General features: G+C 68.9%; 3 protein-coding genes across 4 annotated transcripts in view; all 3 read right to left on the bottom strand.

Moving 5' to 3' along the window:
- Positions 1-839: 839 nt before the first annotated feature.
- Positions 840-4,868, bottom strand: RAB1B (RAB1B, member RAS oncogene family). Its single transcript, XM_056131988.1, has 6 exons — positions 4,716-4,868; positions 3,317-3,389; positions 3,129-3,224; positions 2,944-3,039; positions 1,620-1,751; positions 840-1,259 (listed from the first exon to the last, which is right to left on the bottom strand). The coding sequence occupies exons 1-6, from the start codon at positions 4,727-4,729 to the stop codon at positions 1,065-1,067; spliced, it is 606 nt and encodes a 201-aa protein (XP_055987963.1). The 5' UTR covers positions 4,730-4,868; the 3' UTR covers positions 840-1,064.
- The window catches only part of SF3B2 (splicing factor 3b subunit 2), a 151,070-nt gene continuing 141,918 nt past the window's right edge, over positions 4,670-13,821 (bottom strand). Inside the window, exon 22 of the transcript XR_008794956.1 lies at positions 4,670-4,679. The gene's annotated coding sequence lies outside the window, so the exon portion shown is untranslated. The remainder of the gene's footprint in view (positions 4,680-13,821) is intronic.
- KLC2 (kinesin light chain 2) lies at positions 5,605-13,786 on the bottom strand. Of its 2 annotated transcripts, none has more exons than XM_056131969.1 (16): positions 13,672-13,786; positions 12,650-12,928; positions 9,804-10,034; positions 9,642-9,711; positions 8,665-8,887; positions 8,342-8,429; positions 8,166-8,267; positions 7,838-8,011; positions 7,654-7,753; positions 7,474-7,523; positions 7,333-7,400; positions 7,128-7,236; positions 6,907-7,053; positions 6,705-6,829; positions 6,538-6,595; positions 5,605-6,460 (listed from the first exon to the last, which is right to left on the bottom strand). In XM_056131969.1, exons 2-16 carry the CDS (start codon positions 12,875-12,877, stop codon positions 6,377-6,379), a joined length of 1,857 nt encoding a protein of 618 aa, XP_055987944.1. In that variant the 5' UTR covers positions 12,878-12,928; positions 13,672-13,786; the 3' UTR covers positions 5,605-6,376. The 2 variants fall into 2 exon arrangements, with proteins under 2 accessions (XP_055987944.1, XP_055987943.1); XM_056131968.1 differs by lacking the exon at positions 13,672-13,786 and adding an exon at positions 13,506-13,660.

Raw genomic sequence — 13,821 nt, 5'->3', positions numbered from 1 at the left:
GGCCGGTGGCCCAGTTCCATCCCCCCCCCCCCGCCCCCAGGCGCCCGGACAGACCACACTCAGCCCGCACAACTTCCTTGCAAAAACCCTCAGCTCACCGGAGGGCCAGTGGAAATTTATTGGTTTTTGTGTGTGTCCTTTTCCATCTTTCCCCAAGTGGCTTTTCCTTGCAAAATGCCCGACATGACACCGGAGGGGAACCTGGGAGCGGGGGCACCCCAAGGACTTAAATACAAGCTGGAGGGCACAGGTGGGCCAGGCGGGGCGCGCAGCGGCTGGGGCGGACTGAAGGTTTGGTTTCCTGCAGGGGCAGCTGCGCCGGGGGCGGGGCCAGGGCCTGGGTGGGAGGGGTGAGCAGAGGTGGCGACCCTGGCTGCACCCCCTGCCCCCAGGAGGAGCAACAGGGGTGCGGCTCCGCGGCTGGGAGAAGCGGCTGTGCTACCTCGAGGCGGCGGCGCCGGCAGAGTGGGGGTTAAGGCTGGTGCCCGAGCAGCCTCTGCCGCCTCCGCGGCCTCGGGGACAAAGGGGCGCGGTGGGCAGGCGGCACTGGGCGGCGTAGCACGAAAAGACTCCCTCCGGGCCGCCGGGACACTGGCCCAGCGCGCTGCCCGCCCACCTGCCCGAGCCCACCGCGCCCGAAGCCCGATGCCTGGAAGGCCTGGGGCCGGGCGGGGAGCCAGGGAGGAGGCCACGGGGGGCGCCGGCCCGTGGCCCCCAAGCCTGTCCTGAGGTCCAGTCCCGGGTCCTGGTTTCCAGGCCCCGAGACCCTGGGCCCTACCTGCCAGGGCCTGGGCTCAGGGAGAGCGGGGGACCCCCTGCAGCAGTGTGGGGGCAGGAGGGGCGCCCTCACCCCGCAGAGTGGTAAGGACCAGTAAAGTGACGGGCAGCAGCAGAGCCGCGGGCCCTGGGTGTCCTCCCCGGGCTCAGGGCAGTACACAGACGGGCCAGAAGGAGAGGGGGGCCCGGGACACCCCAAAGCCAGACTCAAATGCCCCGGGAGAGGGGAGCGCCTCCCGGCCCTCTGGGCATCATCTGGAGAAGGTGCCCCTGCGCCCCGGGCCCTCCTAGCAGCAGCCGCCCCCGGCCGGCTTGACAGGGGTGCTGTCGATCTTCAGGTTGGGCCTCTCGCCCCCCGAGGCGGCCCCCGGCCCCATGCGCTTTTTGATCTCGGCGGCCATGGTCATGAAGGCCTGCTCCACGTTGGTGGCGTTCTTGGCACTTGTCTCCAGGAAGGGGATGCCCAGCGAGTCTGCGAACTCCTGCCAGGGGTCAGGGATGGAGGGCACGGGGGTGGGGGGGAGGTGAGTGGGGAAATGAGGGGCAAGAGGAGAGAGGAAGGGAAGGGAGAGCAAGGGGCCAGGGGAAGGGACGGGAGGGAGGGGAAGAGGGACGAAGGGAGGAGAGGAGAGGAGAGGAGAGGGCAGGCGAGAGGGGGAAGGGGGAGAGGCAGGGGAGGGGACGGGGACGTGTGTGTGTGTGTGTGTGAGAGAGAGAGAGAGAGAGAGAGAGAGAGAGAGAGACAGCAGCAGGGGAGGGAGAAAGCAGAGAGGGGGAGAGGCAGGGAGAAGGGGAGAGTGGAGAGGAGAGAGGCAGGGCAGAGGCGCGGCGCAGCGGCTCACCTTGGCCGTGGTGTTGTCCACCACCTTCTTGGTGGTCAGGTCGCTCTTGTTGCCCACCAGCAGCTTGTTGACGTTCTCGCTGGCGTAGCGGTCGATCTCCTGCAGCCACTGCTTCACGTTGGCGTAGGACTCCTGGGGCGGGCCAGAGTCCCGGGTTCGGCTGCGCGTCAGCCTGCGCCCCCCAGGCTGGCCCGCCCTGGCCTCCCCCACGAGGGGACACACCCGGGCCACCGAATCAGAGTTCCCAGCGGCCGGAATGCTGGAGAGCCGCAGGCCGGCAGGGGGTCACGGACAGTCAGATGGTGAGGGACAAGGAAGGGTTCCGGCTGGGCCCCCCCAGGCCCCGGGCGGGAACGGGGAGCGGCGGGTTTGCGTGAGCCAGGGGGCGCAGGGCCGGGGAGGGCAGGGAGGACTGGGGGTCCTTCCGGCTGGGGTGCGGGGCACAGCAGGCCTGGGGAGTTCTCCGGGCTCGGGACAGCAAGCCAGAGTGGGGGCCCGTGGCTGGCACTGGGGCTGTCCCCGCGCCCTTCGGTGTGGCCCTCGGAGCCTCAGTCTCCTCGGTTCTAAGAAACAGTGGGGGCGGGGCTCCGGGTCACCAGCATAGTAGGGGTGCCAGGGATGAGAGGCAGCGTGTTCTGACAGGGAAGCAGGGGCTCTGCGCCGAGCTGATTGGGGGGCATGACGATGGCGGCTCAGGGGGGGCCGGGAAGGACCAGAAGCAAAAAGCCGGGTCAGACAAGCCAGTCCCTAGAAACCTCCCAGTCCGTCTTCTCATCCAGAAAACGGGGACCCCACTGCTTAGCTCCAGGGGTGAGGTTGTGGGGGTTGGAAGCAGGGGCGAGGAGGGAGGGAGGGAAGCATAGAGCCAGAGGGTACAGCGGGGGAGGGGGTTTGCGGCAGAGTCAGGGCGCCTGAGGTCTTGGGGGGGCTGAGAGGGGATCAGAGAAACAGCCCGTGAGGCCGAGGACACACTGCGGCAGGGGTCAGCGGGGGCGGGGCCACTTTCCACAGGGCAGAAGGGACGGCAGGGTCTGGCCGCTGCAGGGTTGGGGTACAATCTCCCCACAGCCTGTCGGCCTGTTCTCTGGGGAGCCCCGTGCAGCTGCACCTCGAACAGGGCTGGACCCACAAGCCGACCCTCAGGACAGGGCTGTTCCTATGCACCAGAGCCGGACCCACAAGCTGCCCCTCAGGACAGGGCTGCTCCCACAGCCCCAGGGCCGGACCCACACAACAGAACCCGGTGATGCAGGAGGAACAGAGCTGGCGAGCTCAGATCCTGTCAGATGCCCGTGCCAGGGACCCAGCGGCGGCCCCGAGGTACCTGGTCAGTGACGTCATACACCACGATGATGCCGTGCGCGCCCCGGTAGTAGCTGGAGGTGATGGTCCGGAAGCGCTCCTGCCCCGCGGTGTCCCACTACGAGACAGCAGGATGGGGGGATCAGCTGGGCCCCCTGACCCGAGCCAGCCTCACCCCCCCGGGAGCCAGGGTCCAGCCACACTCACAATCTGCAGCTTGATGGTCTTGCCGTCCAGCTCGATGGTGCGGATCTTGAAGTCCACCCCGATGGTGCTGATGTAGCTCTCGGTGTACGTGTCATCCTGCGAGACCCCGTGCGGACTCAGCGGATGGCCAGCCTGGCCCCCGCCCAGCCAGCCAGCCCCATGCCCCAACCCCGGGCCCCGCCACTCACAGCGAACCGCAGCAGGAGGCAGGACTTGCCCACGCCCGAGTCGCCGATTAGAAGCAGCTTGAACAGGTAGTCACTGGGGGAGAGACGCGCATGAGGCAGCCAGGGACAGCTCGGCCATCACTGCTGGCTGCTGGGGGGCCCTGCACGCGGTCCTGGGGTGGAACCTGGCTGGCCGGGCGCATGGGGGGGGCAGGTCTGCGGCACTCGGTCCCCCCAGTGGGGAGGCTGCCCAATGGTGGAGTTTCCACTTGACAAGAAAATGGGACCACGCGGGGGCATGACCTGTGACCTGCCAGGTGGCCGACCCCACAATCGCAGGTGGGGGGTGGGGGCGACTCTGGGTACCCCACTGCACACCCCGCAGGCGGGCCTCCAGCACAACTTTTGTCGGGTTGGCCGGGCAAGGAGGGCCACTCGGGAGTCACCGGGACCAGGGACAGGGGGCAACAAGTGGCAACACGAGTGGCAGGCTGGAGGCCCCCCACAGACCACCCAACGCGGTGGGCCAGGAAGGGGCGCCCCACTCCCGACTCCAGCAGGCTCCGGGGGCCCCCTTGCAGCAAGTGAGGTGCAGTCTGTGGACCCCAACCCCAAGAGAGGGGGAGCCCCAAGTCCGGGCGAGGGGGCTGTGCTTCCCCCGCCCCAAGAAAACCCGGGGCCTGGATCAAGAGGAAAAGGAAGTGGCAGAAGAGGAAGGCAGCGGCGGGCACTGTCGGGGGGCTGGGGCACAGGGCGCCCCCTCCCCAGGGACAGCGGCCGCACAGGGGGCAGGGGCAGCACCCCCCGCCCCGCACAACTTCCCCAAGTCGGCGGAAGGGAGGGGGTGTGACCGCGGGCCGGGGCGCGCGGGGCCGGGGAGGCGGCGGGACGGGCCGGGAGCCTGGGGGGCCCCAGCCAGGGTGACCCAGGCGGGGCGGGCTCGGGGACGGCGGCCCGAGGCTCCCGCGGGGCCCGGCGCGGGCACTGGACGCCGGGGACGCGGAAGGGCAGAAGGGACGACGGCCCGGGGCAGGGCGCAGACGGGGCCCCCGACGCCGCGCCGCGCCTGCACCCCGCTGTCACTCTCAGGCAGCAGGTGGGGAAACTGAGGCCCGGCGCCGCGGGGTCACCTGACCCGGAGGGCGCGGGAGGGACGGCGCCCGGACTCCGAGTGGCGGGCGACCCTTGGGGTCGCCGTCTCTCAGGCCACACGGGTGCCAGCACTGGGGCGTCGAGCCGGGGTCCTGGGGCCCCCGAGGGGAGGGGCAGGACCCGGATGTGGGGGGGGGGGTCAGCGGAAGAAGGACCCGGATGTGGGGGCGCCGCGCCGTCCTGACCCGGGCCGGACCACCCTGGGAGGCGAAGAGCCCCGTACTCGGGATCGAGGCTGCGCCGGGCGGCGCGGGCGGGGCTCACTCACTATTCGGGGTTCATGGCGGCGGCGGCGGCCCGCTCGGTCGCTCCCAGTCGGCTCTGCTCCGCCTCCCGTTCCAAGATGGTGGCCGCTCCGCCCCAGAGGCCCCGCCCGCGGCGCGCAGGCGCACACGCTCCCGACTCGGGCCTCGCCGCAGAGCTTCTTGGGAGTTGTAGTCTCCCGCCCGGGCCCGACTCGCCCGCTCCGGCCGCACTCCACTGCGCAGGCGTAAACCGGAGAACCCGCGCCCCCTTGCCCACACCCACCAGCCGCCGCGGGTTGCTTTCTGGGACTTGTAGTTCGCTCCCCAGTCATGCCTGAACTGGAGGACAGCGCTGGGGAGCCTGAGGGCGTCCCTGCGTTGGAAGCTCAGCTTGGGGCTGACACGTCTCCCGACTATAGATAGTGCCCGTCACCCCTACCCTCCCACCTCCAGGAGTCGTAAGCGTTAGTAACACTTCGTTTATCCCAGGTGCTTCGTGTGCCAGTGCTCCAATCATCATCCCACCGAAGGTGTCATCACACTTTTTCAGGTGATGAGCCGTTCAAGGTCAAACTGCTTGGTTAAGGGTAGAACTCAACCCAAACCCACGGCCTGTGGGGTAACAATACGGGGCAGGGCACTTTCCTTGCACACTGCTGGCTGGGATCAATCCCCTGCATTCCTATATGGGTCCCCAAGCCCGCCAGGAGTAATTCCTGAACATCCCCAGGTGTGGCCCCAAAAACAAAAGACCCAAATGCATGGTCTGGAATTTGGTGACTTCCCAAGGTGAACGCTGTTAAGGGAATCCCTCTGCGAAGTCTCAAGTATCAGACAGCAGTTGAGTGCTAGACCGTTGCCCTCTGCAACGGTCCCAGCCCCTCGAGACAAGCAACTCCAAAACAGGCCCAGTCCAGATTCAAACCGTCTTTATTTCCATAGCAACAGTTGAAATGAGAGCGACCTTCTCCCCGCAGGCCCCTCGGAGCAGCCTCTGGGCCCCAGGGAGCCATCACTGTCCCAGGTAAAGCTGCAGGCGTGGGGGGAGAGTGGCAGGCTGGCTGGGGCACGCGGTGCCCGGGCCGGGGTCAGGCCATGCCTGGGAGGGAGGGGCAGTGCATAAGGCTGGGGTGCAGGGCAGGGCCCAGCAGTGAGGGCCACGGGGTGCGGTCTCCTCTCGTGGGCCAGGAGCAGCGCAAGAGGGACCAGGGGACCCTGGGGGGGGGTCACCACCGCCCAAGTGGAGCCTGGGAGATACCACCGTGCGGAATGGGGGTGATTAAGGCCTGGGCGGTACCACTAGAGGGGGGCAGGGGAGGCCAGGGAACACCGGGGTACGGGGGGCTGCACGGCCAATAACTTATTTCTCTATATACACAAGCAACGGCCGGGAGGGGAGGGTGGGGTGCTGAGTGTTCTTAGTCTGGGGCCTCGGTGGGGCTGTGGCTCTTGCTGCGAGAGCAGCTGGCCCGCGCTGCTGGCCGGGAGTGCGGGCAGGAATAAATTAGGGATCGATCCGGAACAGGCAGGCCCAGCGACCGGGGCTCAGGCGGAGATGGCAGGGGGGGGGTTACCCTGAGATTGAACAGAAGAGACGGGGGCTCGGGGAGACACAGGCGGAGGAGCAGCCCAGGCGCGGGGCGGTGGGCGGGGGGCAGTGCTGGGCCTGGGCGCCCCGTCGGAGTTAGCCCACCAGGGAGCTGCGTCGGGAGAGGTCCATGGAGCTGGAGCTGAGCGTGCGACTATCCGAGAGGCCTGTGCTTCCAGCCTGCGGGCAGAGGGGCCGGCTCAGCTCCCAGCGGCGAGACCAGCACCCGGCCCCGCCGGCCACCAGCCTGGCCATACCTGGACCTGCTCCTCCGCGCTCTTGTTGAGGAAGTTGAGCGAACTGGCCCGCTTCATCCTGTGGAGCAAGGACCTGCAGGGTAGCCGGGGTGGGGGGCTGGGGGCTCCTGGGAGGGAAGGGATGAGGCTGGGCCTGCTCGGGGCTCACCTGGGGTTCAGGGGCTCACCTGGGGTTCGGGGGCTCCTGGGGCCCGCCGCCCTGCAACTTCTTCACCAGCATCTCGCTGCTGCGCCTCAGGGCGTCTCGGAGCTTCCCGAAGGATCCGCTGCGCCGCAGGGCCCCGCTGCCGTCCTGCAAGGTGCCCTCAGTCTCAGCCCCACCACGGGCTGGGCCGGGCCGCGGGCACCCCCGTCCCCCGACTGACTCACCCCACTCCACTCTGCTGCCGGCCCCGCCTCGTCCAGCTCAGCCTCGGGCCGGGTCCCCGCGTCACGGCCGCCCCTGCGATCCCCCCGGCCACCGCCGCCGTCCTTCAGCACTTCCACCACCCTGGTCTGGCTGGCGGGGTCCAGGCCCTGAGGGAGGGGCAGGGTGCATCAGGGGAAAGTCCCCCCCGCCCCCCCTTCCCCCGCCCCGGGCCGGCCCCCACCTGCTTGCGGCTGCGGCTGGCGCAGTCCTCCAGTGTGTGTGCGGCCTCCAGCTTGCCCTGGCGCCGGTACAGCGCCCCCAGGCTGCGCAGCGTGGCGTTCACCGTGGGGCTGTGGGCGAGAGCCCCACAGTCGCGTCCACCCGGCCCCCCAGGAGCAGGTGGGGAAGTCGGGGCTGCGGGGGAAGGGGAAGGGGCGGGCCCTCACCTGTCCACTTTACAGGCTTTGTACCAACTACCGTATTCCCCATAGGGGGCGCTGTCCCGCCGCTTCTCCTGGGGAGGGGGACAGGCAGGTGTGGCGGAGGGGCTCTCTCCCCTCCCCCTCCCCCCCAGCCTGCCAAGCTACCTTGCTCTCCTCTCGCTCCTCCGCGTGCATCCAGATGGGCTTGTTGTCACCTGCAGGGACAGGAGCAGTGGCTGGCTAGCCCTCCCCTCCCCAGTCCTCTCCTTACTGGCAGCTCACACACCTGGGGGGCCCGAGCCCGCGCGGGCGGCGGGGGGTGGGGGTGGCAGGCCTGGCACTCACTGTTCACCGAGCCGAACTCCTTCTCGTGCGCGCGCGTCAGGATCTCCTTGTACAGCGCCTCGGCGTCCTGGTACTTGCCTTGCTTCAGGTAGCAGGAGGCCTGGGGGCCCGGGCGGGGGTGAGTGGACAAGGGGCCCCACGCCCCAGCACCCCTGCCCTGCTCCCCCGACCCCACCCCCCGCACCAGGTTGTTCTTGGTCTTGGCCACGTTGGGGTCGTCGGGCCCGAGGCGGGCGGCGTAGATCTCCAGCGCGCGCCGGTAGTACTGCTCCACCTCCTCGGCCTTGCCCTGGTTCTGGCACAGCAGGGCCAGGTTGCTCAGCTGCTTGGCCACGTCCGGGTGGTACCTGCCCAGGACCTGGGGCAGCGGGAGCCAGAGGGGCGGCCGTGAGGGCTCCCCTGCCCGCCCGGGCGGCGCACCGGCGCGCACACGCACGCGCGCGTCCACATACACCTGTGGACGCGCAATCACACGCTCAGACACGCGCACAGCCTCGCGCCCGCCCGCTCACCTTCTCGCGGATCTCCAGCGCCCGCTTGCACAGGGGCTCGGCCTCCTTGTACTTGCCCCTCTTGCCGTACAGCACGGCCAGGTTGTTGAGCGTGGCGGCCACCTGTGGGGGAGCAGGGAGAATGGAGTCCCCGGGGCCTGGGCGCGGTGGGGTCCCGCCCCCGGCCCCTCACTCACAGCTGGGTGGTCCTTGCCCAGGGTCTTCTCTCGGATGGCCAGAGCATCGTTGAGCAGGTGGGCCGCTTCCTTGTACTTGTTCTGGTCTCTGGGCCGGGGAGGAGCGCAGGGATGAGGCCCCCAGACCCTACTGGGGCCCCGGGTCCAGGGCCCTGAACCCTGCCCACTCATCCTCAACGGGTGGACTGGACGCCAGGGGAAGACCACTGAGCCGGCTGCACCCGGCCTTGGCTTTCCGCAGGGAAGCCTTCTGCCCGGCCTCCTTCCCACGGTGACAGGCCTGAGCCCGCCACTGTCCTCTCCCGCGCCCGAGGGCCACTCACCGGTACACCAGCGCCAGGATGTTGAGCATGGTGGCCACGTCGGGGTGGTCGTGGCCCGACGTCTTCTCCAGGTCCTCCAGAGCCTGCTTGCAGAGTGGCACGGCCACCTCGTAGCGGCCCTGCGATGCGTACTGGATGACCAGGTTGTGCAGCGTGCGCAGGCGCGCTGGGATCTCGTAGCCCCCATGCTGGGCGGCCACGTCCCCTCCGCCAGGACTGGGGGCTGCGGGCCAAGAGCAGGAGGTCAGGAGGCGACCGTGCCCTGGGCACTCACTGCCAAGTCTGCCTCAGTTTCCCTCTGTGGAGCGGGGCGAACCCCAGCTCCAATACTTCAGCCACGCAGACGAAGTCCCAAGCCTCAGTTCCCTGACTGTACCTCGGGGGCGCTGGGTGGGGCATGCACGAGGCCGAGTCCCATGCCCAGGGCATCACCAGCCGGCTGAGCATCTCTGGGATGACCCCCGGCCCCTGAGATCTTCTTGGAAGCCCCCAAACAGAAAGAGAAACTGTCCCATGGCCAAAGAGCCCTATGCCCCTTGGGGTCAGGGGGCGGCAGCTCTCACCTGCTGGGCTTTCTCTTTTCTAGGTGGGGGCACAATGAGCAGTGCTCAGGGCTTACTCCTAGGTCTGCACTCAGGGAACCTCACGGGGTGCTGGAGAAGGACCTGGGTGCCAGCCGCATGCGAAGCCAGTGCCTTCGACTGCACTACCTCCCCGGCCCCATCCTGCTGGGGTCCTTTTGTTCTGTTGTTTTAGGGCCACATCTGGCGATGCTCAGGAGTGACTCCTGGCTCAGTGCTCAGGAATTACTCCTGGCAGTGCTCGGGGAACCATCTGGGGTGCCGGGGATCGAACCCAGGTCAGCCGTGGGCCAGGCAAGCACCCTAGCCGCTGTCCTATCAGGAAACGAACGCAGCCACGGGTCCCTGGGCCCAGTTCGCCGTCCCCCCCTACCCCCCACCCCCAGCGCCCCACACCTGGGCTCTGCTCCTCCTCGTTGGGGAACAGGTCATCCAGGGAGTCCTTGGGGACGTCGCCCTTCTCCTCCTGGGGAGGGAGAGAGCGGCGGCGTCAGGGATGGCGCGGCGGGAGCGGGGCCGCGGGCCCTGCCCCCTCGCCCGCAGCCGGCCGGGGCTCACGCTGGGGGAGGCGTCCTCGTCCAGCTTGCGGATCTGGCTCATGAACTGCAGGTGCTGCTTCTCCTCCTCGAGCTGCGCCACGGCCTGCTCGCTGCGCTGCAGCTTCTGCTGCGTCCCGGCCAGCTCCTCGCGCAGCCACTGGTTCTCCTGCACCAGGCGCCGCACCTGCGCGCGCAGCTTCTGCTTCTCCGACTCCACGGCCCCCAGGTGGCTCGACAGCGCCAGGATCACCTGGGGGGCAGCGGGGCTCTCCTGGGCACCTGGCCGGCCCCGCCCCAGCGGCCCCCGCCCCGCCCTGTCCGCCCGGAGTCCCGCTCTGGCTCAGGCTCCCGGGCCTCCAGTCTGCGATGACTGTCCGCCGTCCACCTGGCTGTCTTGATCGAACTGGGGAGCGGGGAGTTGGGGTGCTGTGTGCTCCTGAGCTGACCATCCTCCTGCGTTTGGTTTTGGGGCCACCCCCTAGGGATGCCCGGGGCTTACTCCTGGCTCTGCGCTCAGGGATCACTCCTGGCGGTGCTTGGGGGACCCTATGCGATGCCGGGGATCGAACCCGGGTCAGCCGCTGCAAGGCAAGGCAGCTGCCCCCGCCCCCCCCCCCCCCCCACTGCGCTAGCTCTCCGGCCCCTCCTGTCTCTTTTGAGTGAGGTTCACAGCCTGCTGGCCCTGCCCAGGCCTGGCAGACCGCTGATTGGTCACCACAGGCCCTGGCCTGGCCTGACAGGGCCTGAGAGCCTGGAGGGAAGGGGTGCATGGCCAACCCCCAGAGGGTGCAGAGCCCGCAGCTTACAGACTGGCTGCTGTGGGGCCTGGCCTGGGTCCTGGGTGCCCCCAGACACGGCCACGTCTCACCGGTCAGCCCGGAAGCAGGGCACCCCCCTCCCGGCTCACACCAAGCCCATCTGTGCCCGTGCCCGCACACCAGAAGGGGGACCCTGTGTGTCATCTCTGCACCTGGCGGCCACCTGGCTGAGGGAAGGTCGATGGCCGTGCCCGTCCCAGGTGACTGGTAGCCAAATGCCCGGGTGACAGGTGCTTTTGCAGAGTCCTGCAACGGGGCGGGGCAGGGGCTACAGGGCTGGGTGCAGGCTGGGCATCGGGCAGGCCCGGGGCTGCATCACGGGCTGTGAGCCTCGAGCACAGAGCTGGGAGCAGCCCCACGGACCACCAAAGGTGGCCCCCAAAGCAAAAAACAAAGTGTCTGGAGAGCAGAAAAGTCTGCGCTGGGGGGGTCGCCCACAGGCCAGGAAACCACAACCAGACCACTGGCCTCCCGTGTCCCCGGAGCCCGACCCACCTACACCCCAGTACCTCCAAGGCCTCCCCGCGTGCAGACCCCCCTCAGCCCTGGCCTCCGGGTTCCCTCATCGTCTGGATTTGTTCAGAAAGCCACATGGGGTCAGGGTTCGAGGCTTGGGGCAGGGATGGTCTCCTGGGCACTGCTGGGAGCGACCCCCGAGCACAGGGAGGGGAGTAGGCTGGACACTGCAGCATATGGCCTGGGAGTTGGCCCAACCCCTCTTGTACCCCTCCCTTCAGTTCCAGATGGTCCCCTGCTGTGCCCCTCACAGCCATCCCTGTCCCAGTCCCCTCACTGGGATCTGGCGGTGCCTTCCTAGCTGCACCCCTTACCCGCTAGGGTTCATTCTACACTTCAGTCGGAGAAAACGTTTTATTTTATTATGGGGCCCACCACACCTCGCAGTCTGGGGGTGGAGGGAGGGTGGTGCCAGAGGTCAAACTCAGGGCCTCCACTTGCCTTGCACACAGCCAACCGGTTTGATGCCCTCTGATCCCCGGTATCCCATATGGTCCCCTGAGTCCTGCCAGGAGTGATCCCTGAGCACAGAGCCAGGAGTAAGCCCTGAGCATCACTGGGTGTGACCAAAACACAAAAAGTCTAACCAGGACCTCTCTCCGTGGCCCCGAAGAAAACTTTTAAAGCCTAATTTCTCTCTTGACCACTCGAAGGCCACCAACAGCTTCTTGATGTCCAGAGAGCCAGACCAGACTAAGGAGGTGTGGTGCTCTGGACCCCCATGGTCACTCTGCCCTGCTGCTGGGTGCTGAGGCGGCCTGGGCACAGGTGACCTCTGGCTGAGCTTTCTTTTCCAGGGGCTGGTCCATGCCTTCCTTGGGGTCCTGGTTTCAGGGTCATTCCCAGGGACAAGGCTCCGGGCTCACGTGCATGGCTTCATGGTTTGCATGCAGGAAACCTGCTCTCCATGCGGGGCCCAGCAAAAAAAGTAAAGGCATTTGCACGACTGCCTTGCATAAGCCACAGATAAGATCTGCTGGGACTGGGCTGGTCCTACTCTTTTCTTTGGAGAATTTATAGCAGTTTTTAACAAATTTTTTTTCTTTCTTTATTTTTTTTTGGGTGGGGGCACACCCAGTCCCGCTCAGGGATCACTCACTGCTGGCTCTGCCCCGGGAACCACGTGAGCAGTGGCCCATCAAACCCAGGTTGGCCACCTGCAAGGCAAGTGCCCTACCCACTGCTCTACCTACTGTGCGACTGCTCAGGCCCTATAAATGCTTTTCTGCTTCTCCTTCTATGGGACCGGACTGGGGTGTTGTCTGTCTCACTGGCCTGGTATCCCTGGCACCCCACACGTCAGGCCCAGGCAGGCACCGGCTATCCGAGGTGCCAACCAAGGACCAGAAGCAGGAGGATTTCCCCCCGCCGGTTAGTAAGGCTTCTCTCTGCCACCTGGCACACACGGCGGGAAGCGGGCCTTCCGGTGGGGGCCACTCATCCATTCCTTGAACCCGGGGCCCCGGGACCGAGTTGCCCCCTGCGCCCAGGGGTTCCCTGAGCCCTCCCGGCTCGGTCCCGCCCGGCCTACCTGCGCCTCGCCCAGCCCCAGCTCGATGGCCTCCAGGGAGCGCCGCAGCAGGACCGAGCGCTCCTGGACGCCGGGCTCCGCTTCGGGGGCTTCGTGGGCACCCAGGGGCGCGAGCAGCGCGCGGTGCTCGCCGCGCAGGGTCTCCAGCCCTTGGATGACGGCCTTGGTGCCCAGCACGATCTCATCCTGGCTCAGCTTCTCCTCCCGCGGAAGCACCATCGTGGCCATGGCCGCGCCGCCGCCTGCGAAAGCGAGGGGGCGGGCAGAGGGGTGCCGGGCCTGGGGCCGCCCCGCGCCCGCCCGGACTCGGTAAACACCTCGATGCCCACAGCCCGGGTCCCCCAGGGTGCCCGGGTCCCCGAGCGGCGGCCCGCGCCGTGCCCGCGCTCCGCCTGCAGGGGGCGCGCCCGGCGCGGCTCGCCGGGGAGACGCAATGCGGTGCGGCCGGGCAGCTGGACCCGGATCCGGCCCGGCCCGGCCCGGCCCGGCCCGACCACCGGCAGGCCCGAGCGTCCCCGGGTCAGCGCGCGCCGGGGCCCGGCCCGAGGGGGTGCGTGGAGCTCCCCGGGCCCCGCGTCCCGCTCCTCCGTGCCCGCATCCCTGCACCCACCTCCCACCTGGCCGGCGGCGACCCCGGGAGCCCCTCCGCGGAGGAGCCGGGCCCCCTCCCCGCGGCCGGCGGCAGGTCCGGGGACCCCCTCCCCGGGCGGCCGCGCCCCCGGCCCGCGCCCCGGGACCGCGCCCCCTCCCCGCGGGGAGCCCCGCAGCTCCCGCAGGCCGCGCCCGCGGCGACCCCTCCCTGGGCCTTCGGGGTCCGGCCCTCCCCGGCCCGCACCCCCGCACCGCCCGCGCGGACCTGCGCCTCCGGCTCGGGCCCGGCTCCCGCTCCCGCTGCGGCTGCGGCTCCGGCTCCGGCTCCCGCCCAGCTTCACCCGGACCAGCCGCCGTGAGCCGGGGCCGCCGCCTCCATCCCGCCGGCCTTCCCGGCAATCCCCGCGCTTCCTTAAAGGTGAAGCCACTACCTCGGCGGCGTCGGAGGGGGCGAAACGCGATCCGCGGCCCGCTCGCCGCCTTAAGGGAGCGAACGCGCCCGGCCCCGCCGGGCAGGGGCGTGGCCACCCGGGGGCGGGGCGGGGCGGGGCGGGGCGGGGCTCGCGGGTGGCCGCGGGGGT

Source organism: Sorex fumeus, unplaced genomic scaffold (assembly GCF_029834395.1).
Source record: "Sorex fumeus unplaced genomic scaffold, SorFum_2.1 ptg000093l, whole genome shotgun sequence".
In the NCBI taxonomy this organism is placed as follows: Eukaryota; Metazoa; Chordata; class Mammalia; order Eulipotyphla; family Soricidae; genus Sorex; species Sorex fumeus.
Note: the sequence above shows the minus strand (reverse complement) of the source record. Positions and strands in the feature narration are given on the sequence as shown.

Bases quoted from the DNA above. Each gene is read 5' to 3' on its own strand.
- RAB1B (XM_056131988.1), bottom strand. The intron at 1,752-2,943 runs GTACCTCGGGGC...GGCCCGCCCCAG, and splicing joins TGTATGACGTCACTGACCAG to GAGTCCTACGCCAACGTGAA. The intron at 1,260-1,619 runs GTGAGCCGCTGC...GACCCCTGGCAG, and splicing joins TGGACAACACCACGGCCAAG to GAGTTCGCAGACTCGCTGGG.
- KLC2 (XM_056131969.1), bottom strand. From the start codon at position 12,877: ATGGCCACGATGGTGCTTCCGCGGGAGGAGAAGCTGAGCCAGGATGAG. The intron at 8,012-8,165 runs GTGAGCGGGCGG...CCGCTGCCCCAG, and splicing joins CGCTGGAGATCCGCGAGAAG to GTCCTGGGCAGGTACCACCC. The intron at 7,054-7,127 runs GTGGGGGCCGGC...CCCCTCCCTCAG, and splicing joins CCAGCCGCAGCCGCAAGCAG to GGCCTGGACCCCGCCAGCCA.